The 18,297-nt window shown below is 36.1% G+C and overlaps 1 protein-coding gene across 1 annotated transcript; it reads left to right on the top strand.

Annotated features, from left to right (window-relative positions):
- The first annotated feature begins 9,775 nt into the window (after positions 1-9,775).
- Positions 9,776-12,061, top strand: LOC103963182 (homeobox-leucine zipper protein ATHB-40). Its single transcript, XM_009375959.3, has 3 exons — positions 9,776-10,032; positions 10,341-10,654; positions 11,686-12,061. Exons 1-3 carry the CDS (start codon positions 9,927-9,929, stop codon positions 11,911-11,913), a joined length of 648 nt encoding a protein of 215 aa, XP_009374234.1. The 5' UTR covers positions 9,776-9,926; the 3' UTR covers positions 11,914-12,061.
- The last annotated feature ends 6,236 nt before the right edge of the window (positions 12,062-18,297 follow it).

Raw genomic sequence — 18,297 nt, 5'->3', positions numbered from 1 at the left:
ACCCCAAGATTATATTTCATGCCTCTCTTATCTATATAGGGTTTAAAAATTTAGTCTTCTTATCATTTCCATCTATGTATTATCTTTTTCTCAAAACCTCTAACTCTTTTCTCTCACCAAGATTAGCATCCTAGTCCTACAAGTTGTAAATGGGCTAGTTTAAATTCTTTAAGAAATAAGCGACTACGCACTTTCTTTGTGCATTCCTAATCTCCTAATTTTGGTTGCAACTTTTGATTTTATTATTAGTTCAATCCCACAACTAAAACAGAAGAGCGGAGAAAGAATGCAAGGGAGATCATTTTTTTATTGTTTGTTGAATCACTGCCATACATGACTCTTAGCAGCCCACGTCATAGAAAGTTTGCCAATCAAGCATGTGGATATGATCAGCATAGCCTTTGCAGACACCTTGACCTTACTGGATACGCCCTACTTTTATTTTGGAAGCAAAATGACGATGTTCTCGGGCAGCATGCAGCCGCTAGCATTTGACACGGTGTCTTATATTGTCTATAAATAACCTAGCTAGTACAACTGCCTATAGTTTTATATTTCCCTCTCTTCAAAATTTAATAGGTTACCAAAACTATTCTATATATTTAAAATAAAATAGATCGTTGAAAGAATGCAGCACCCTCAGCAAAGTAATTGGACCTGAATCCTTTTACCTCTACTTAGGCTTTTAGCAAACCAAGATTTGGTTTCCCGAATTTCAACAAAAACACAAAATGTTCTCCCTCAATTTGAGGAAATCTTCCTACCATTCACACACTTTTGTGTTTTATATAGAAAACTGTAGAATTTACGTCTGAAGTCTAAGCTAGCTAGACACTGTTTCTTTTAACATGTACATGCATGCATGATGACACTAATAGACACAAAATCATTTGACGCTTAAATGTCAGATTATTAATACAAAGCACTGAGCCATGTTGATTCTTACTTGAAGATGCGATGTATGTTATAACTTTGTGAAAGCCAGTTGATGTGAGCGATTTCATACCACTGATAAAAGTAAGTTCCACACTAATTTGATATATAGTTATAATACTGTTGACCCTAAAAATTACCAAACCTAAGTAGCGTACATGTCGAGTAATTAATAAGCTAACTACGTCTTTCGGTTGTGTGCGGGGTGTGCCAACTCATCAGCCGAGTTCGCCCGAGGAGTAAAATATGTTGATGTGGCGTTGGGCACGCTGCTAACTTCTTGATCTTATGACTACGGGCGAGGAAGGAACATGCAACGACCTTCGGGTTCTAGAGTCTGAAGACAAGGCTGCTAATTCTGCGAAATTCAATTTCGAATTCGTCTTTCAATGTGCCGAATGTAGTAATATGGTAACACCTCACTCCGATGAGAAGGTTGATGAGATGATCTCTACCAACAACGACTCGGAAATCCTTGTCGACCGAGACTTGGATAAATAACCAATTGGTCTCGAAGCAGTATTGTCTATCCAAACTGAAGGTGCTCCTAAGTCGGCTGGTTTCCTTCACAGTGCTGTTTATCCAAACTAAATATGTTTTTGGCGGGAACAACAACGACTTGGAAATCCTTGTCGACCGAGACTTGGATAAATAACCAGTTGGTCTCGAAGCAGTGTTGTCTATCCAAACTGAAGGTGCTCCTGGGTCGGCTGGTTTCCTTCACAGTGTTGTTTATCCAAACTGAAGATGTTTTTGGCGGGAACAAAGGGGGAAAGGAAAAAGTTTCAGGATTGTTGAGAAACTTTGCACAGGGCAATTTGTGTGTTGATTTGAAGGGCTTTTCTTTTGCGGAATGCCTTGTATTTATAGAAAACTTGCTTGATATGTCGTACTATCGTTGGATCTGAATCATGGAACACTATCTTGATGCCAGACGTATCAAAGCACTGACCTTCTTCCGCACGTTGCTAATCTGCATGTATTTGAAATTATCCTTGAAATATCCTTGAGATAATTCTCATATGCAGGTGCATTAATCTTCCATGTGGAAGCCATAAAATGCTCCCTTTTATTGTTTGTCTCATCAGTGCAAACCAATTGCAGCCATTTACCAAAAATGTAATCATTATCCTCCATCACCTTTATATCCGTGCATGCATTAATCTTTCTGCCAATCAATATCCATTTACCAACCACCACCACCATGTATTAGAACTCTTGACATAATACTCTGATGTTCCAATCCATCCGTCTAAATGCCGAGAATCCCAAAACAAATTGAACTGTATTGCTTGCCTTCAAGTTGGAGCTATGACTTGTATCCCATTTATTTTGTACAAGAAAATCAAGATAATTCATCGAAAGATACTTACTATGATTGAAAATCATAACATTATCTCTTAACAGCAAAATTATCTTAACTTTTTCATCCAACGGTCTAGAACTCTACTCATTCAACGGCCTTGATTGCACAGGCCGATGGTGTTATTTTGAGTCCAAACAAATACACACGCACGTGAACGATTGTCGATTGACAACATATAACTCTACAGGTTAACATGTTCTTAAACGTAGATACATCACAGGTAAGACCGAAAATTTTGAGTAGACAACATACGTGCCAGCTAAATGTTAGGTAACGGAACATCGCCTTTCATGTACACGGCACTGTATTTGGATCGAAGGACACCTGAGGAGGAATCTAGAAAAACTTTAGTTTGATGCTCCGAGTATCCGTACCTACATCTTAACACGTGTTGAACAAGATCGATGTTTTAATCCTTTCAGACTTCAGATTATCCAGGTCGTCATAAAAGCTACAGAAGAAACGTATATATACAAAGTGAAGCAGCATGTGCTAAAGCTAGAGGTTGTTCACTTGTTCCGCAGAGAGAGGAGAGCCAGCTTCGAATCCCTAAAAATAAGTGTAAGAAAATGTGTAAGGAAATGACGAAGGAATGCCACATAACCCTAGATCTTGTCAATCAAACCATCCACACACTTCGTACAGTTTCTCGATGTTTGAACCATAATATAATTAGGGTGTTGTTAGTGACAGTGTTAATTAAGTTTAGAATCTTTTGGTGTTATTAAACTAAACCTCTCAAAGATACACACACAGCTGTTGAGAAGATTTTTTGCTTTTTAAGTATGGGGAATAATCCCACTTTATGTTGTTATATGTGTTGGTGTTGGCGTGGGGAACAAATTTAAATTAGGATCTTATACAAATGAAAGTGACAACCCCAGGGGTTTGCCTTCCAATAGCAAAGATTAAAAGATAACTCTCTCTTTAATCTTTATGGATTTCCTTTTAAGTATTTGAATAATTGAAACTTTTCACTAAACGGGTAAAGAGAAAATTTTATAGGTAAATACACACAAGTCACGTAGTGTATCAGTTCACGTATTATATAGTATGAGTAAACCATAAGGTTAATATGCCTCACTTATAAGGTGTTAATATAAAAACAAATCAGCATATTATAATTTAAATTGAATAATAATGTCACGTGGTTATTTCACGTAGACTGAAAAATTGCTCGGTATGCAGGTTAGGTAGATGACTTTGGCCAATTGTCTAACAATTTACGATTGATTGGCCGGTGTCGTTATACATGGATATGGTGGGGGTGTGAGCAAGCAAGTGCTCTTAACTATGATAAAGTTTAATTAGAGCCTATATAATATACACTTGGTCATAATCCACCTAAAAATGGCCTAAATTAAGGCGTAATTCAAGGGTTGTTGAAATCAACGTTTGAAATAAGGTATATTTTAGAGGTTTCTACTAGCGTATTGCCGAGCCATGCGTCAGTTAGAAGTCGGCAGCAGGCAATCAAATTAGCGCACAAAGTTAGATGGAGAGAGCGTGAGCTAGGCTTTTAGTATGGGAAGAGGGAAACATGCAAGGGTACTGTGTGTGGCATATACAAGACAAACAAACTTGACTGCATTGAGAAGAGACCTTGATCTTGATGACACGCTAATTAATCACACGCATCATATCCAATTAAGCAGCTGCTTTATACTTTATAGTTTTGTTTTCGTCTTTTTTTATTATTTTATTTTATAAAATACTTTAAATATTATGAAAAATGGAATGGTAGACATCAATGGCCAAGGCTTTAGGTAAGTGGGGGCCTAGCTAGCTAGATAGGGCATATGACTTCTAGTACATGTAATGTGGACTGCATTCTAAAGTGTAACTTTCATTTGAAAACGATTGGTGGGCAATGGTCACTGGACACTAAATTTGTGGAAATAATGTCAATATATGTACTGTTAACCCTGGAGTGAACTTTAGTTAGTTGATTACACTTCATGCAATTAAGTTAATTCATTTATAAATATTTATAGTTTTCTAATTTTATTTGTATGTAACGAAGTTAAAATTTTATCATAAATAAGCGCGCAATAAGTAAAGAAACTCTTAATTACACAATTATAGTTTCCTCATCATAAAATGCACCTAGAATACATTTCAGCAAACACTGAGAATCACACATAATGCAGCTAATACTAAAGATTGTGGTCAAAGTTGAACATTGAAATGAAGATGAGTGAAAGAAAAGGCATAGTTACTAGGGTCATTTGTCCCTTCAGAAACTAATTAAATTGGAATGATACAAACAATAATAATATGGCCTCTGTGCGAAAATGACACGCATAAATCAAGGTTCATTTGAACCTATTCATCACTTTTACAATCTTTGTCACAAAAAGAGAGTTCACTATATAGGCTGAATCCACTCCCTTCAAATAAAATAAATAGAACTTGAAAAATAATGCCATTAGATAAGAGACATACATGTATTCGTACAATTATTACATGTGAAGGTTTTTTATGCTAGTGTATCATGTATAAGATCTGATTAGCCTGTTAATTCAAGCGGGACCAGTGCATATTCCTTTTGAAAGGGAATAAACTTGATAAAAGTGGTGATTAGACAGATGTAAAAGATGATTCCAGATGCAATATAACGTTATGGATTTTCCTAAATCAAAGGGAATATATTTGATTAGGCCTAACTAATAATTACTGAAAGAAATCTAATTAGTACACAACCATTAGCTGTTTAGCATCTAACTCCAGAGTTGGAAGATGGGAAACAATGGTGGGAATTGTCGGGATAAACATAACACCCATTAGTTTAGTCTTTGTAGATTTGTTTAGTCAAAATAATTATAAAAAGTTGATTAGTTAATTAAACCCCAAAAAGAAAACAACTCAAAAAGTATACAAAGGCATCCCTTCCATGCCATGCGCATGCCAGCTTAGCAGCATCTCTCTCTCTCTTACTTGTCACTAGGGTTTCATCCTTATCCTTAATTACCAGATCTTTACTTTAATCCAAACTAACCGTAGTAAACTTAGCAGCCTTATCTTTTCCAAATCGTTCTTTTGATTGTATCTCTTACTTTTATCTTGCTTCAAAGAGCATCAACTGATCGAATAAATTAGCTATTCACACTTCCAAAGCACTCTTCACATTTCATTAACCAAATGAAAAAAATTCGTACATGTCACAACTTTATTAGCCAACAAAAACTAAACCCTATTAACCATATAGCAACAAGAACATGCGTGCACCAACAGTTTTGTTCACAAATATCGAACCCAATCAATGACAACTCTTGACTTTGGCAACCAAACCAACCAAATTTGTAATTACAAGCTTTCCCTATCAACCCTTTTGCATCAAACTTTAAAAAATGGGGTCCAAGTCTTGTATAGAAAACATTACACGTGTCACACAACTGGGGCAGTCTTTATCAGAGTGACACTAGCTAGGTCACAGTTATTTCCTTCATTAATTCGTCCACCACCATAGGAATGACTCGAAATCTTTCAAGTTTCTTTGAAAAAATTTTGACAGAGAGAAAACTCACATTCACTGCATATACATATGTCAGTTGAACTGTAAGTTCCATTCACTGAATGTAGTCCAAGTAGAAAATCTACAAACATGCAAATCAGTTGTGCATGCGTATGGAAATTAATTTCGTTTGTTGATACATTAGCGACACCACATGCATCAACGATTATAATCAGAAATGTGTGTAACCCTAACTAGGACTGCTCTAACTAACCATTACATTTACGTAAGTCAGTTAAACAATTGCATTCAAAGAAGATAAGCATCATCATATAGAATGAGCATAAGAAGAAACGCATGCATTCCACGATTGTGTTTCTTTATTCAGTCATAGCTTAGCTTTTTTCCACAATTAGGGCTATAGTATATCAAACATAAATCCACAACTAGGACTAATTAAGAAAAATATATTAAGGGGTTTGTTAATCAAGTGTAAGAAGTGCGTGGTACAAATATGGCGGCTAGTGTAGTATTGCTAATTTACTGCTGAATTATATAATAATAACGTGGACATCTGATTCCTGATTGGTAGGCAGGTTTGTGAATTAGGTCTCCTGCGCATGAGAGAGTTACACGTGGGTGGATAGAATATGTGGTCCCTTGAAAACCCTAAAGCAAATCCTAGGGGTTTTGACACGTGTAAAAGCCTCTTGTTGCTCCCCATGTGCTCCTTTGGCCACTTAACCAGACTTTGAAAGCTGCCTGCCATAGCCAAAAGTCCATCCGACCTTGCTAGCTATATGGCTCTGAGCCGACTAAAGCTTAAGGGTACTTTGTCCTATTGACCAAGGACAATTGGCCTGTCTGTCACTTCTTGCTCCCTCCTCAGTCCTCCCTCTTTCATTATTAACATTACGTTTGTATGTTTTTACCTGCACCGAGTTTTATATATCAAGTTCTTACAAAGTCGGAGTGAGAACTACGCAAGTAAAAGGAATATGCTCTCTTACGAGATGGTTTTGCCAAAACGTATGTGATATGTAATAAGTTTATGTTAGTAAATTGTTACTTCGAACTTTTGATCAAGGTAAATTTATAATAAGCTAGTTATACTCATAACCTAACATTATAAGTGCTTATTTGATGATATAAGTACGGTTAGAAAACATTACTCAATATCGAGCCAAGCAATTAAACGAGTCTTTGACATTATTCTATCTCAAATAGATAATGATAATGTATGATATGGTTGCTTCAAACTTCAAAGTATCTTTGAGTCTACTCAATAGGAAGTACTTTTTAACTAGTCTTAGTAATTGGGTGATATAATTCATTCAAATCGCTCTCACGCGGTGTCTCTACTTACAACATATGGAATTATGGATATGATATATCCAATCCAGCTAAAATGCTTAAGCGTGGATTCTTTTACTTGTGCTATCAGATTTAAGGTCATGATTCCATCACTAATGAGGATATAATTAATATGGGGATCAGATGTTATTGTCATTTATAATTATAAAAAAAAGAAAATACTACAATAGCAACCAAATATCGATATGGATTTTCCTTTGCATTTTCTTGTTTCTTTTGTACATTTATTTTTATTGTAAACATTTTTTCTTCATAATTCCGATATGAACTTTATCTGTACTACCTAATTTTTAGAATGAAAACTCTTACATGAGCTAATAAGGAGTTGAATCACCCATCATATCACAAATTAATGCTGTACAAAAACAACAATTTTAGTCATGATTTCGGAGCTTTCTACTTCCCTTACACTTTTTGACATTTTGCTTTCAGGTCCTTCGTGGATTCAACAAACGCATAACCTTTTCAAGGACAGACATGCATAGTGGCTTTTGGAGTGCAGATTTCTCGTTCATACTTCATACATGAATGTTACCGGAAAATTTGATCAAGCTAAGCCATGCCACATATTTTCCCCTGCCCTTGTGAGCTGTGACCACTCAGTCGTTTCATCATCATCCAGTCGGACATTTATGTAATGATGGAAAACCGTGGGAGAAAAAAGGAAAGTAAATGGATGAGAAAGTGACTCTGCTGTGTTGTTTGATTGTGCGGGCGACAGGGAAAATGTTGTTGCTTTCTCTTTGTAATTCAGTATCTTCAAAACAAACACAAGATAAAACAGAGAACCTCAAAAGATAAATAAATTTAAATTTTTGTCTCTTCCTGTGTTTTCTCTCTTTGATTGGTGTTTTCTCTCTTTCATTGTTATTTAGGTTATTAATTCTAAAGATTTAATAACATGAAGGGAAAAAAACTCATTTGATGAATTGTTTTAGAGACATATTCACTATTTTGGAGATATAGCCCTAATTTTAGATGTCCTAAATGTGATCAGTATTCTATGACTGAGGTAGTTACTAGGATTGACTCCTACATGAGTTTTACAAATGAGTAATGTTAGGGAGATCATGTATTTAAATTAAATTTTGTAAATCATATGATATAGTTGTTATAATTAGATTATTATTTTGTTGTTGATTAACATGCTTATTTTTTATCGGTGACACATTATGTAATTTATATATTTGGTCTAAAAAGTTGATATTTCTAACATTTTCTATTATGGATATATCATGAGTCATGTTGGGAAAAAGAATTAGTATAAGATTACTTGGGCTCTAATTGAAGCATTTACAACAAAAAAAAATTCTATTTTAAATAGGAAAACTAATGAAAATGGTTTAAAAACTTTGAGTTTTAACGATAAGAACAAAATAAAGGGTAAGTAAATGGTACCAGAATGAACTTTTTAGTGTAAATATATGATTTTTCATTAAAGTGAATAGTACTGTAAACTTTCATTAAAGTTTTCATTTTAAATTTTATACATATTCCCATAAATATTAAAACAAATCGTGTGTCAAGTGTTAAAGAAAGTGCGGGTGTTAAAGAAAAAACGTCAACACTGACGACATCTTTAGTGGCCATCAATTTCCTCCAACCTCTCCACAAGTATTTTATTAACCTCCTTATTACTTTATGATTCTTGATGTAATAAGGTAAAAAAACAAGTGGGCTCCAAGCTTTTTCTATGTTATTTACATGCTTGTTAAGCAAACACAAAACACTCTAAGATGCTTGCATTTTCACGGTATCACCCATCTCGAGCCACGCATGACCTACTAGTTTACTAACGTATATATAAAGCCTAAGCTAATTAAGCTAAGCTAATTGAGTGTGGCTTGGCTAAAACTGACATAGAAAGAGGAGATTTTACCACCCAACTGGACTACAAAAGTGAATTGCAAGTCCAAATCCATAGGCCAACTACACCACATTGTTTATTGACTTCGAGGTGGTCAGGTTTGGGATCCCAACCTAACCGGATTTACAAAGTTTGTGCGTGGTTAGGGGCTTTAACTTTTTCTTTCATACCATAATTGCCCTATCCGTTTTTGGTTAATCACCAAATTAGGAACCCTAAATCAACCATAGGTCACAGGCGGGTTACACTTCCACCAAAATAAGCATCCTAATTTGGCGTTTTAGTGTATATAATTTTCTGTTTTTGTTCTAGTGATATTTACTTTAACTTACAAGTAAGAAGTCTTAGGTTTGATTCTTGTTAAAGACGAATTTGATCTAAATTATTGCTAAATCATTGTAAAACTAATCTCACTCCCTCCCCATAAGTATAAATAGTACCGTTTGTTAAAAAAAAAAAAAAATCTATTATTGTATCAAATTCAATCATGGCCATCAAAACCTAGATGCATCTTCACGTTTGTAGGGTGAATATGGAACCAAGTTTTAAAGATTATGTTTTTTATTCCCTATTTTTTAATCTAATATGCGGTTAGCTTTGCATGTATGTTTTTCCCAATTTTCCCTTTAATGCATAAGTGACGAAGAAAGAAACAACTCCAACAACGTGATGCATGACTAGCACATCCCCATGTTTTTCTACATAGTTAAGGACATTACTGTAAAACTCCTTTTACTGTAAAACAAATTAAAGCTTGAAAGGATGTATGACTCACTCACAGAGAAAACTTTTCCTTATAAATAAGGTCAATGTTGCATCCCAAGCCATTCAACTTCAACACATTTGTTTCTTAAGAGAGTGAGAGGTAGAGAAAAATTAAGAGAGTTGCAGAGAGAGTGATAGAACTAGCTAGCCATAGGAAATCAGGAAGCATGACAACAAACAGCCACCAAATTGTTGAAGACGATCATCAGATGCTACTGATCTCTCACTTGTACTCGGCCTCTGATGTCTACACTCAAATTGTACCCCCCCAAGGTTTGTACTTCAAAAGCATACAAACTTTTCTAATTTTCCTTCCCTCTTGTTGATGAGAGTTCTTTGATAACGATTGCAGTTCTTAGTCTGAAAACCAATTTCTTAAAGCTACTTTGTTTTTTTAATTTCAAATTTGGCTTGAAATCAGTTTACATTTTTACAAAAAGTAAAAACTGAAAACACAATTACCAAACAAATTTTTGGTTTAAAAAAAATAGTTCAAACAAAACATGTCATTGAAATGGTTATTAAACTGCACCTTAATTAATATTTTAACTTTTTTTTTTAAATTTTATTATTATGCTTAGGAGCCTCAAAGCCGGCAAGACGACGTCGCAGGAAGAGCAAAGGTGGAGAAGCTGGTGGTGTTGGGCTTAAGAAGAGGAAGCTCACAGCTGAACAAGTAGACCTTCTTGAGCTCAATTTTGGCAACGAACACAAACTGGAGTCTGACAAGAAAGACAGGCTTGCTTCTGAACTGGGTCTTGATCCTCGTCAAGTTGCTGTTTGGTTCCAAAACCGTAGGGCTCGTTGGAAGAACAAAAAGTTGGAGGAAGAATACTCAACCTTAAAGAAAGAAAATGAAACAACTGTTGCTGAGAAATGTAGACTTGAATCCGAGGTAATTCCTCTCTCTCTCTCTCTCTCTCTCTCTCTCTCTCTCTCTCTCTCTCTCTATGTGCATATGCTTTTTGCTTAAGTGAGTTTTACATCATTGACCTTGTTGGGTTTAGTTTACTTTCTAAAGAAATCGAGGAAAACTGAACTATAAACTATATAGTAAGTATAATTTACAACTATATATTGTTCAGGATTCAAAGCAAGCATAGCATTTGAATTTTACCATTTTAGTTTTCATTTGGTTTCTTGGTAAGCCAATCAAGGTGGGTTAAAAGTAGATTATATTTTTGTTTAGGGCATTGATGGGCATTCCATCTTTTTATTTATATATTCAGTATTTCTTTACTCAAATATATATAGTTTAATTTAGTAGTTTGAGATATCACACTACTTTTGTTTTTATACTAGTGACAGGGAGGAGAGAAAAATTATACTCAAAAACTTCCAGTACAAGGGTAAGTACTTTGTTAGGAAGGGTTTCCAAGAAATATCACACCAAAGTTGTTGGCTCGTAGTTATGTCTTACTCTTATCCCTTGGAAAGGAAAATTAGAAAACTTAGATAAAAATTAAAAGGACAAGGTGCATGCAACAGGGCCACCACATAGGCACAACACGAACATTCATGATCTGTAGGCTCAAAGAATTGTTGGGTTTGGAGAGTAGGGCTTGTACGAATACGCTGTCACATTAATATTTCATGTCATACAAGTTGCTTGGATTTTGGCATAGAAAACACATAAAGAGTTTTCTTTTTCTGGGGTTGGGGGGTGGGAAGGGGGGATGGACAAACCACATCTTGCTGCCATCTCATTAGACAGCAAAAGACTCTTATTCCAGCTCTCATGGGACGTCCGCACAATCTTGTTTAAGGTGGTTGGTGTTGGCCCATTAGGGCCTCGCCGTGACTCATTTGGGGAACGTCACGTGAGCACATTTGGTCCACATTGACATTGAGTACATGTTTTATAAACACACAACTTGAAATATATATATAGTTTCATGCATAACTTTTTAAAGCATTGATATGCAGATGTCGAAGCTCAAGGATCAACTCTCGGAGGCTGAGAAGGAGATCCAACGGCTCTCGCAGCGGGTCGATCATGGCGGCTCCAGCAACAGTCCGAGCTCCTCACTCTCCATGGAAGCCATTGATCCTCCATTTTTAGGAGAATTTGGGGTGGAAGAGTACGATGATGTTTTTTACATGCCCCAGAACAATTACATTCATGGCATGGAATGGATGAACCTGTATATGTGAATCTGGATCCATTTAGAACTTTGTAGATAGTAACAAGCTAATGTAAATCGTTATCTTCCTCTATGTAGTGTTTAGTGTGCTTGACTAGGAATTTGGAAATTGATTAATGTACTAATTATTAATATAATAACTTGCCTATCGACTGGAAGTGAGCTGATTAATTTAGTTAATGACTTCATTAATCTTTTAATATGATATAGGTACAACTTGTGCATGCCTTAAATCATTATACGATCATGTGGACTAAGTATTCAGTACACCACCAGAAATTAATATTTTCCCTACAAATTTTTGCCCGATGAACCAAAATTTGTCAAGTGAAGTGATTTTGCCCGACAAAATTTTCAGTTGGTCAGGCAAAACTAGTCAATATTTAGGGTTTTGTCAAAAACTTTACGTGATGGAGAGAGTTGGTTGGGCAAGAAAGCTTTCGTTGGGCAAACATTTGGCGTCAAGAAAAAAAGGCCGCATAGTGTATGAAATCATTCGACGATTAGAACTGAAAAATCATGATTTAGCAATCATTTTAGCTCCAATTTTGATGATATTTTTACAAATACAATCATAAAGAAACAATACAAGGCTACAACTTCATTATTAGTGGCACAACAGGACATGATTACTCAGTATTCTCAGAAGGTAAAGTCCATATGCTGTGAAGAAACTTTTTTGCTACGGTCAGGGGCAAGAGTGGAGTCGAACCAGATGCCCAAGTGTTTTTAGTTATATAGTGCATACTGTACAAATATTTTCAACTGTAGCAGAGTTGCTAGCTCTTCCATGGATGGATTAAGGGATTAAGTTAAAAGGATTATACATGAATCGATTACTTTAGTGCACGTTAATCATTCAAGTTGTTCTTTTGCTTTTAAGGTTACAGATTGTATTCCGTTTGATCCTAAAGGAAGTTGATCTCATGTAAAAATGTCTCTCCTTAAAATATCGTAAACTAAGTTGAAGTTCGATTAGTTAAAGATTATTGGAAGCTGATGAGCTAATATGTTATATGTCAACCAGCGATTTCCATGTCACGCTCATGACGCTAGCTATGTCATGAACTAGAAATCTAATGATTTGTGAGATGGAAGGTGTTTGTTTACTGGGAAAATATCAAACTGAGAACAGTCGGCAGAGAAAATTAAAGCTAAAAGCTTCTGCGTTTTGGATTAACAAAGGCCGTGCTTCTCCAACAAACTATTAAGGGAGCACTTCATAGGTGATACAATAAAATTCTCTCGTACGTCTCTAAAAAAAGTGAATAATATAAAATCAATGTGTGGCGGGTATTACCTGTTCTAGCCTAATATCTAATTCAGGTTGAATTGGCCTAGCTACACCGACTTGACTAATGACTCTGACTTTTGAATGTTCTTCCATGACTTGGCTCATTGCACTGCTGATGAAGGAATTATTGATGTCTTAAAACGTCCGACAATATGAAGGGTGTTGGAATTTAGAACACTACTTCGGATTGTATTGGAATTGAGTGGTGAATCGCTCTGCAGAAACAATCGAAAGCTGATCGAGATCACGGGGTACGTTTTTTAAAAATAATTTCCGGTTTGTTGCTTTTCTTAAATAATTTAGTTGATGCATTTGAGGGCTTGGAATTCTGCCTTCACGTTGATTTATCAATGTCTTCTGATCGTGTTGCTGCCGATGCTGCTGAACTACTCTTGCGCCTTTAAATTTTTGGATTCAGCCAACTATCTTGTAGTGATCAGCTACAGAAGATGGAAGAAGTGCTCAATAAACTAGTTTATCAAGGTGTTCCAGTGCTCGAGCTACTCCCCGAAGAAAGCGAGGAGGACTTGAGAGTTAGATCATTTACAGAGCTATTCAAGAAACTTCCCTTCCATGAGCATGATCTTTTCCTTTCCAAAGTTGTAAAGAAATTCAAGCGCGAAAGGCAATTTGGTGAGCTGATTTCTTGGTCCTGTACTCAACTAGATTCCAATGAACAACACGAAGTGATTGGTAAAATTGTTAACGTCACAGCTGATTATGACGAAACCAATGATGAAGATGCCATAGTCGATCGGAAGCTTTTCACAGCTGTCGAGAGATTATACCGACTATGTTCATAAGGTTCTTGCCCCCTGCATGGAAGAACATAGAAAGAAACGAAAAGATAAACAGAAGATAGCCGAAGAGAAAACTAGTTAGGATTGGCAATCCCATTTTGCTGAGTTTTACTTGGGTTTCTCAATTGTTTGGTTCAAGGGACAAAGCGTGGATAATCAGAGATGGTTGATAGAACATCCAAACTCTAGTAGATCAGTTAAAGGAACTGTTAGTAGAATAATTGATCAGATACTCCGCGGCGATAGTGAGGAGGATTTCAGACTCAGAAAATTCTCAGAGCTTCTGTGTACTAAAGCACTTCCCTTTGGTATTCAAGCGCGTTTGGTTGACACTGTCGAAAAGGAACTGCATGAACGAACATCTCTTCCTTGTGGGACAAACCTTAGAACAGAAGTTTCTGGCCATGCTGCTAGTGAACTAATATCTCATCTCTTAACTTTTGGATTTAACCTACCATCCGCCACTGATCAACAACAGAAAATTGAAGAAATCTCCCGTAAAGCTGGTGGAAAGGTTGAGATTATCGAAAGACTTGCGGAAGAAAGTGAGAAGGATTTCAGAATTAGAACGTTCACAAGCCAAGTTCACAAAGTTACGTTCTTTACTCTAGCTGATTTGCTCTTCGAAGTTTCAAACAAATATTTCTGTGAAAGAAAGTTGCATGACTTGACTCTTTTGTTCGAGCAACTAGGCTCCAACGATCGGAAAAATCTGATAGAACAACTGTTTGATTGGTTAATGGAAACTTACTATTCAAGCAAATATATCAAAGGTGTCATAATGGAGAAATTCTCCAACGGAAGTGAGGAGGATTTCAGACTCAGAAGATTTATAAAGTTCTGTATTACGCATCCTTCCCTTTGGGATCGCAACGAAGTTGCGAAGTGGGATCTCACAAGTATGCTGCAAACATCCTGTAATAGAGAGAGGAAGCAAATAAAACATGACGGTATGTCAGTATCACACAATAATTTCTCCTCACGATATGCTGAATTTTACCTTGGTTTGTCGATTATTTGGTTCAAGACACGGTGCATCAACGAACAAAGAAACCCCATTCAAGTACTTCTCGGAGAAGCTGAAGAAGGTGACACAATACAGAAACTTCGCGGTGAGAATGAGGAGGATTTCAGACTCCGAAGATTCATCAAGTCGTTTAAACAACTTCACGTCAGCTCCCAAGAGTATATCGTTAAATATATTCTGAAAACGTTACTGGATAATATCCTTGAATATTGCAAATTCGTTCCAAGTGCTGAGGCGGCATACAAGTCTACCTACCTGGTTTGAAGAAGCTCTTCCCTTTGTTCATGAATTCATGAAGGTCAAAACTCCAAATCTATGGGGAGGAGGAGGAGGAGCAACCGCTCAAGGAGGCGGAGCAACCGCAATTACACAAGGAAGTCAGGGGACAAGTCAACAGTCGGGTCGATGATTTGCAACAATGCACGAGTAAAGAAATCTTCAAACCATAGAACTACATAAAAATTAAGGCAAACTTTACTACTGCACCAAATTCCAACACATGCAGTTGCTTCAAGCTGATTTTACAATTTACATGTACCTTGGCTTTGTATCTGTTTACTGCTCTAATGAAATTAGTTTCACTATAAAAATGGTTCCTCCTTAGCAAAGTCCTAATTGCTTAATTAATGTTTTTATTAATATGATTAAAAAAAATCTTAGTAAAGCTTGCAGTATAACCCCAGTATATTACCTCTTTTCTTCACTCACATCGAACCCTTCCTCCTTGTCCTAAACATGGATTTATGAGGTACTACTAGGCCCAAACCCCATTACCAACTAATTAATTATAGGGTAAATTACACTTTCATACTTCATGTTTGGGGTCTATTTCAATTCCTTACAACATCTTTAAAACATTTCACTTTCATACCTTAAGTACTATTTTATTTCAAAATAATACCTCCGTTACATTTTCCATCCATTGATCTGTTAAATGCTGACGTGGTTGCCACATATATGCCACGTGGCTGCCAAATGTCTGCCACGTGGCAAATAATTTTTTTTAAAATTTTTGTTAAAAAACCTGAATTTTCTCAAAAAAAGAAAAAGAAAAAAAATAAATAAATGAAACCCACTTACCCCCCCCCCCCAAGCGACCCACATCCCTATCCCTAACCCAAAACCCAAAAAACCTGCTGCAACAAGAAGAAGAAGAAGAAGAGGGAGGAAGAAGAAGGGAAAAAAAAAAAAAAAAACTTGCAGTAGCAGCAACAGGAGGAAGAAGAAGAAGGAAAAAAAAAAACCCCAAACCCAGTTCGTCCCCGCTCTCCCCCCGCCCCCCTCCCCTCCAGCCGCCCTCGACGCCGTGCGACCTTCCTCCCTTCCTCGCCCCCCTCGGGTCAGGATCTTGTGATTTTCAGTATGGGTGGGTTTTGAAAATACTTTAAGTTTGAGACGATTTTTGGACTGGTTTTGTGGTAGATCCACCTAATCTTGGGTGGAATTTTTGTGGGTGATGGGGGATGGGAGAAAGGGGTGGCTCGGGTGGGACGAACTGGGGCTTTTTTTTTTTTTTTTTCTTCCTCCTCCTCTTCTTCTTCTTCTTCTTGCAGGTTTTTGGGTTCTGGGTTAGGGTCGTTGGGGAAGGGGGCGGGGGAAGGCACTGGTTTCAATTTTTTTTACTTTTTTTGAGAAAATTCAAGTTTAAAAAAAAAATTGTAATATTTTATTTGCCACGTGATAGACATTTGGCAACCATGTGTCGTATATTTGGCAGCCACATTAGCATTTAACAGATCAATGGATGAAAATGTAACGGAGATATTATTTTGAAATAAAATAGTAATTAAGTATGAAAGTGAAATGTTTTAAAGATGTTGTAAAGAATTGAAATAGACTCCAAATCTGAGGTATGAAACTGTAATTTACCCTTAATTATACAACACTTGCTACTTAAAGCAAAAATATAATAGGTAAGACCTGATACAAGTAATAATGTCATCGAGTTGCAACTCCAAAGACCCAAATTAGACAGCAAAAGTTATTGAAGAGAGTCATGTTAGCAACAGTCTCGTGTAGTCATGTGTGAGTGCGTGACGAAATGTCAACTACAAATGTGCTTACATGATTCAATAGTTGGCAGTTAGCACCGAAGCTTAATGAACCACTAAAGTAAGCATGTTTTAATTGCGTCATGCAAAAATTACGCGTCCACACAAGACTAACACTAGCAGTATACTGTCACCAGTCACACCATGTTTTATTTACAAGAAAAACAAAGAAGAACAATTTACCTACAGACTTAATTTGATCTTATCCGTACATCCAAATGTAGGTGGAATCATACCATGCAGTGGTTAAACTAATCAATATGTATTACTGTGTAAACATATCACCAACTGCACAAAATTTAAAAGAAAGGTAAATTGGCAGCTATATCATCCCATATTATTATTTTGAGTAATGAGTAACATCCAATTTCCTCTCATAGATACCAGCCACGACATGGCCCAACATGCTTCCCATTACATTATTGTTCATCTCAAATTGATTAATTTGGAACGAAAATTTAATGTCTTTTTCACAATATTCAGTCATTCACACAAATTTCTTTAGAAAAAATGCGACCTACTTTAGCAACAACGTAAGCTACATATGTTTTATTTTTTATTTTGGTTTCCTGCTAAACATTATAATGTTGACCTATACTGCCTTGGTTAGTAAATTAGTTATTTGAAAATAGAACTTATTTCTGTACCAAACATACAAGATCTGTTCTCGAAACATCCAACCATTCACAAACAACGTACTTGTGGAAAAAAAATTAGTATGACACCAGGGCGCATACATTTTCGTTCACATACTACGTATATTTGATTCAAAATTGGTATAATAACCAGCATATACATAATTTTCATTAACGTACGACATATTTGTGACCCAAAATTAGAATACTAATTAGCATATGCAAAGCTGTCATTCAAGTACGACGTATGTATGAACTAGTATTAGTATACTAATCAGCGCATACTAACTTTCATTCACGATCGACGTACGTATGAACCAAAATTAATATAATAATTGACAAGTACAATGCTTTCATTAATATAAACCATGTGTACAAACTATAACTAATAACAAATCGCACATACAAAACTTTTATTAACGTTCGTGGTACATACAATCATCAATTAGAATAATCACAGCACATACAAAGCTTTCGTTCACGTACAACGTACCCAAAAACCAAAATGGTATGCCAGTATATAATTATTTCTGAAATTTACATTATGGCAGGCGCACACCCCTAAACTTCCATTTTTCCTCGAAATT

This window comes from the organism of the source record quoted next, unplaced genomic scaffold (genome assembly GCF_019419815.1).
Source record: "Pyrus x bretschneideri cultivar Hongxiangsu unplaced genomic scaffold, Pyrus_bretschneideri_v1 Contig1, whole genome shotgun sequence".
Classification (NCBI taxonomy): Eukaryota; Viridiplantae; Streptophyta; class Magnoliopsida; order Rosales; family Rosaceae; genus Pyrus; species Pyrus x bretschneideri.
Note: the sequence above shows the minus strand (reverse complement) of the source record. Positions and strands in the feature narration are given on the sequence as shown.

Excerpts from the sequence above, each read along its gene's own strand:
- LOC103963182 (XM_009375959.3), top strand. The coding sequence starts at position 9,927 with ATGACAACAAACAGCCACCAAATTGTTGAAGACGATCATCAGATGCTA. Across the intron at positions 10,033-10,340 it reads TCAAATTGTACCCCCCCAAG|GAGCCTCAAAGCCGGCAAGA; the intron begins GTTTGTACTTCA and ends TATTATGCTTAG. Across the intron at positions 10,655-11,685 it reads AATGTAGACTTGAATCCGAG|ATGTCGAAGCTCAAGGATCA; the intron begins GTAATTCCTCTC and ends ATTGATATGCAG.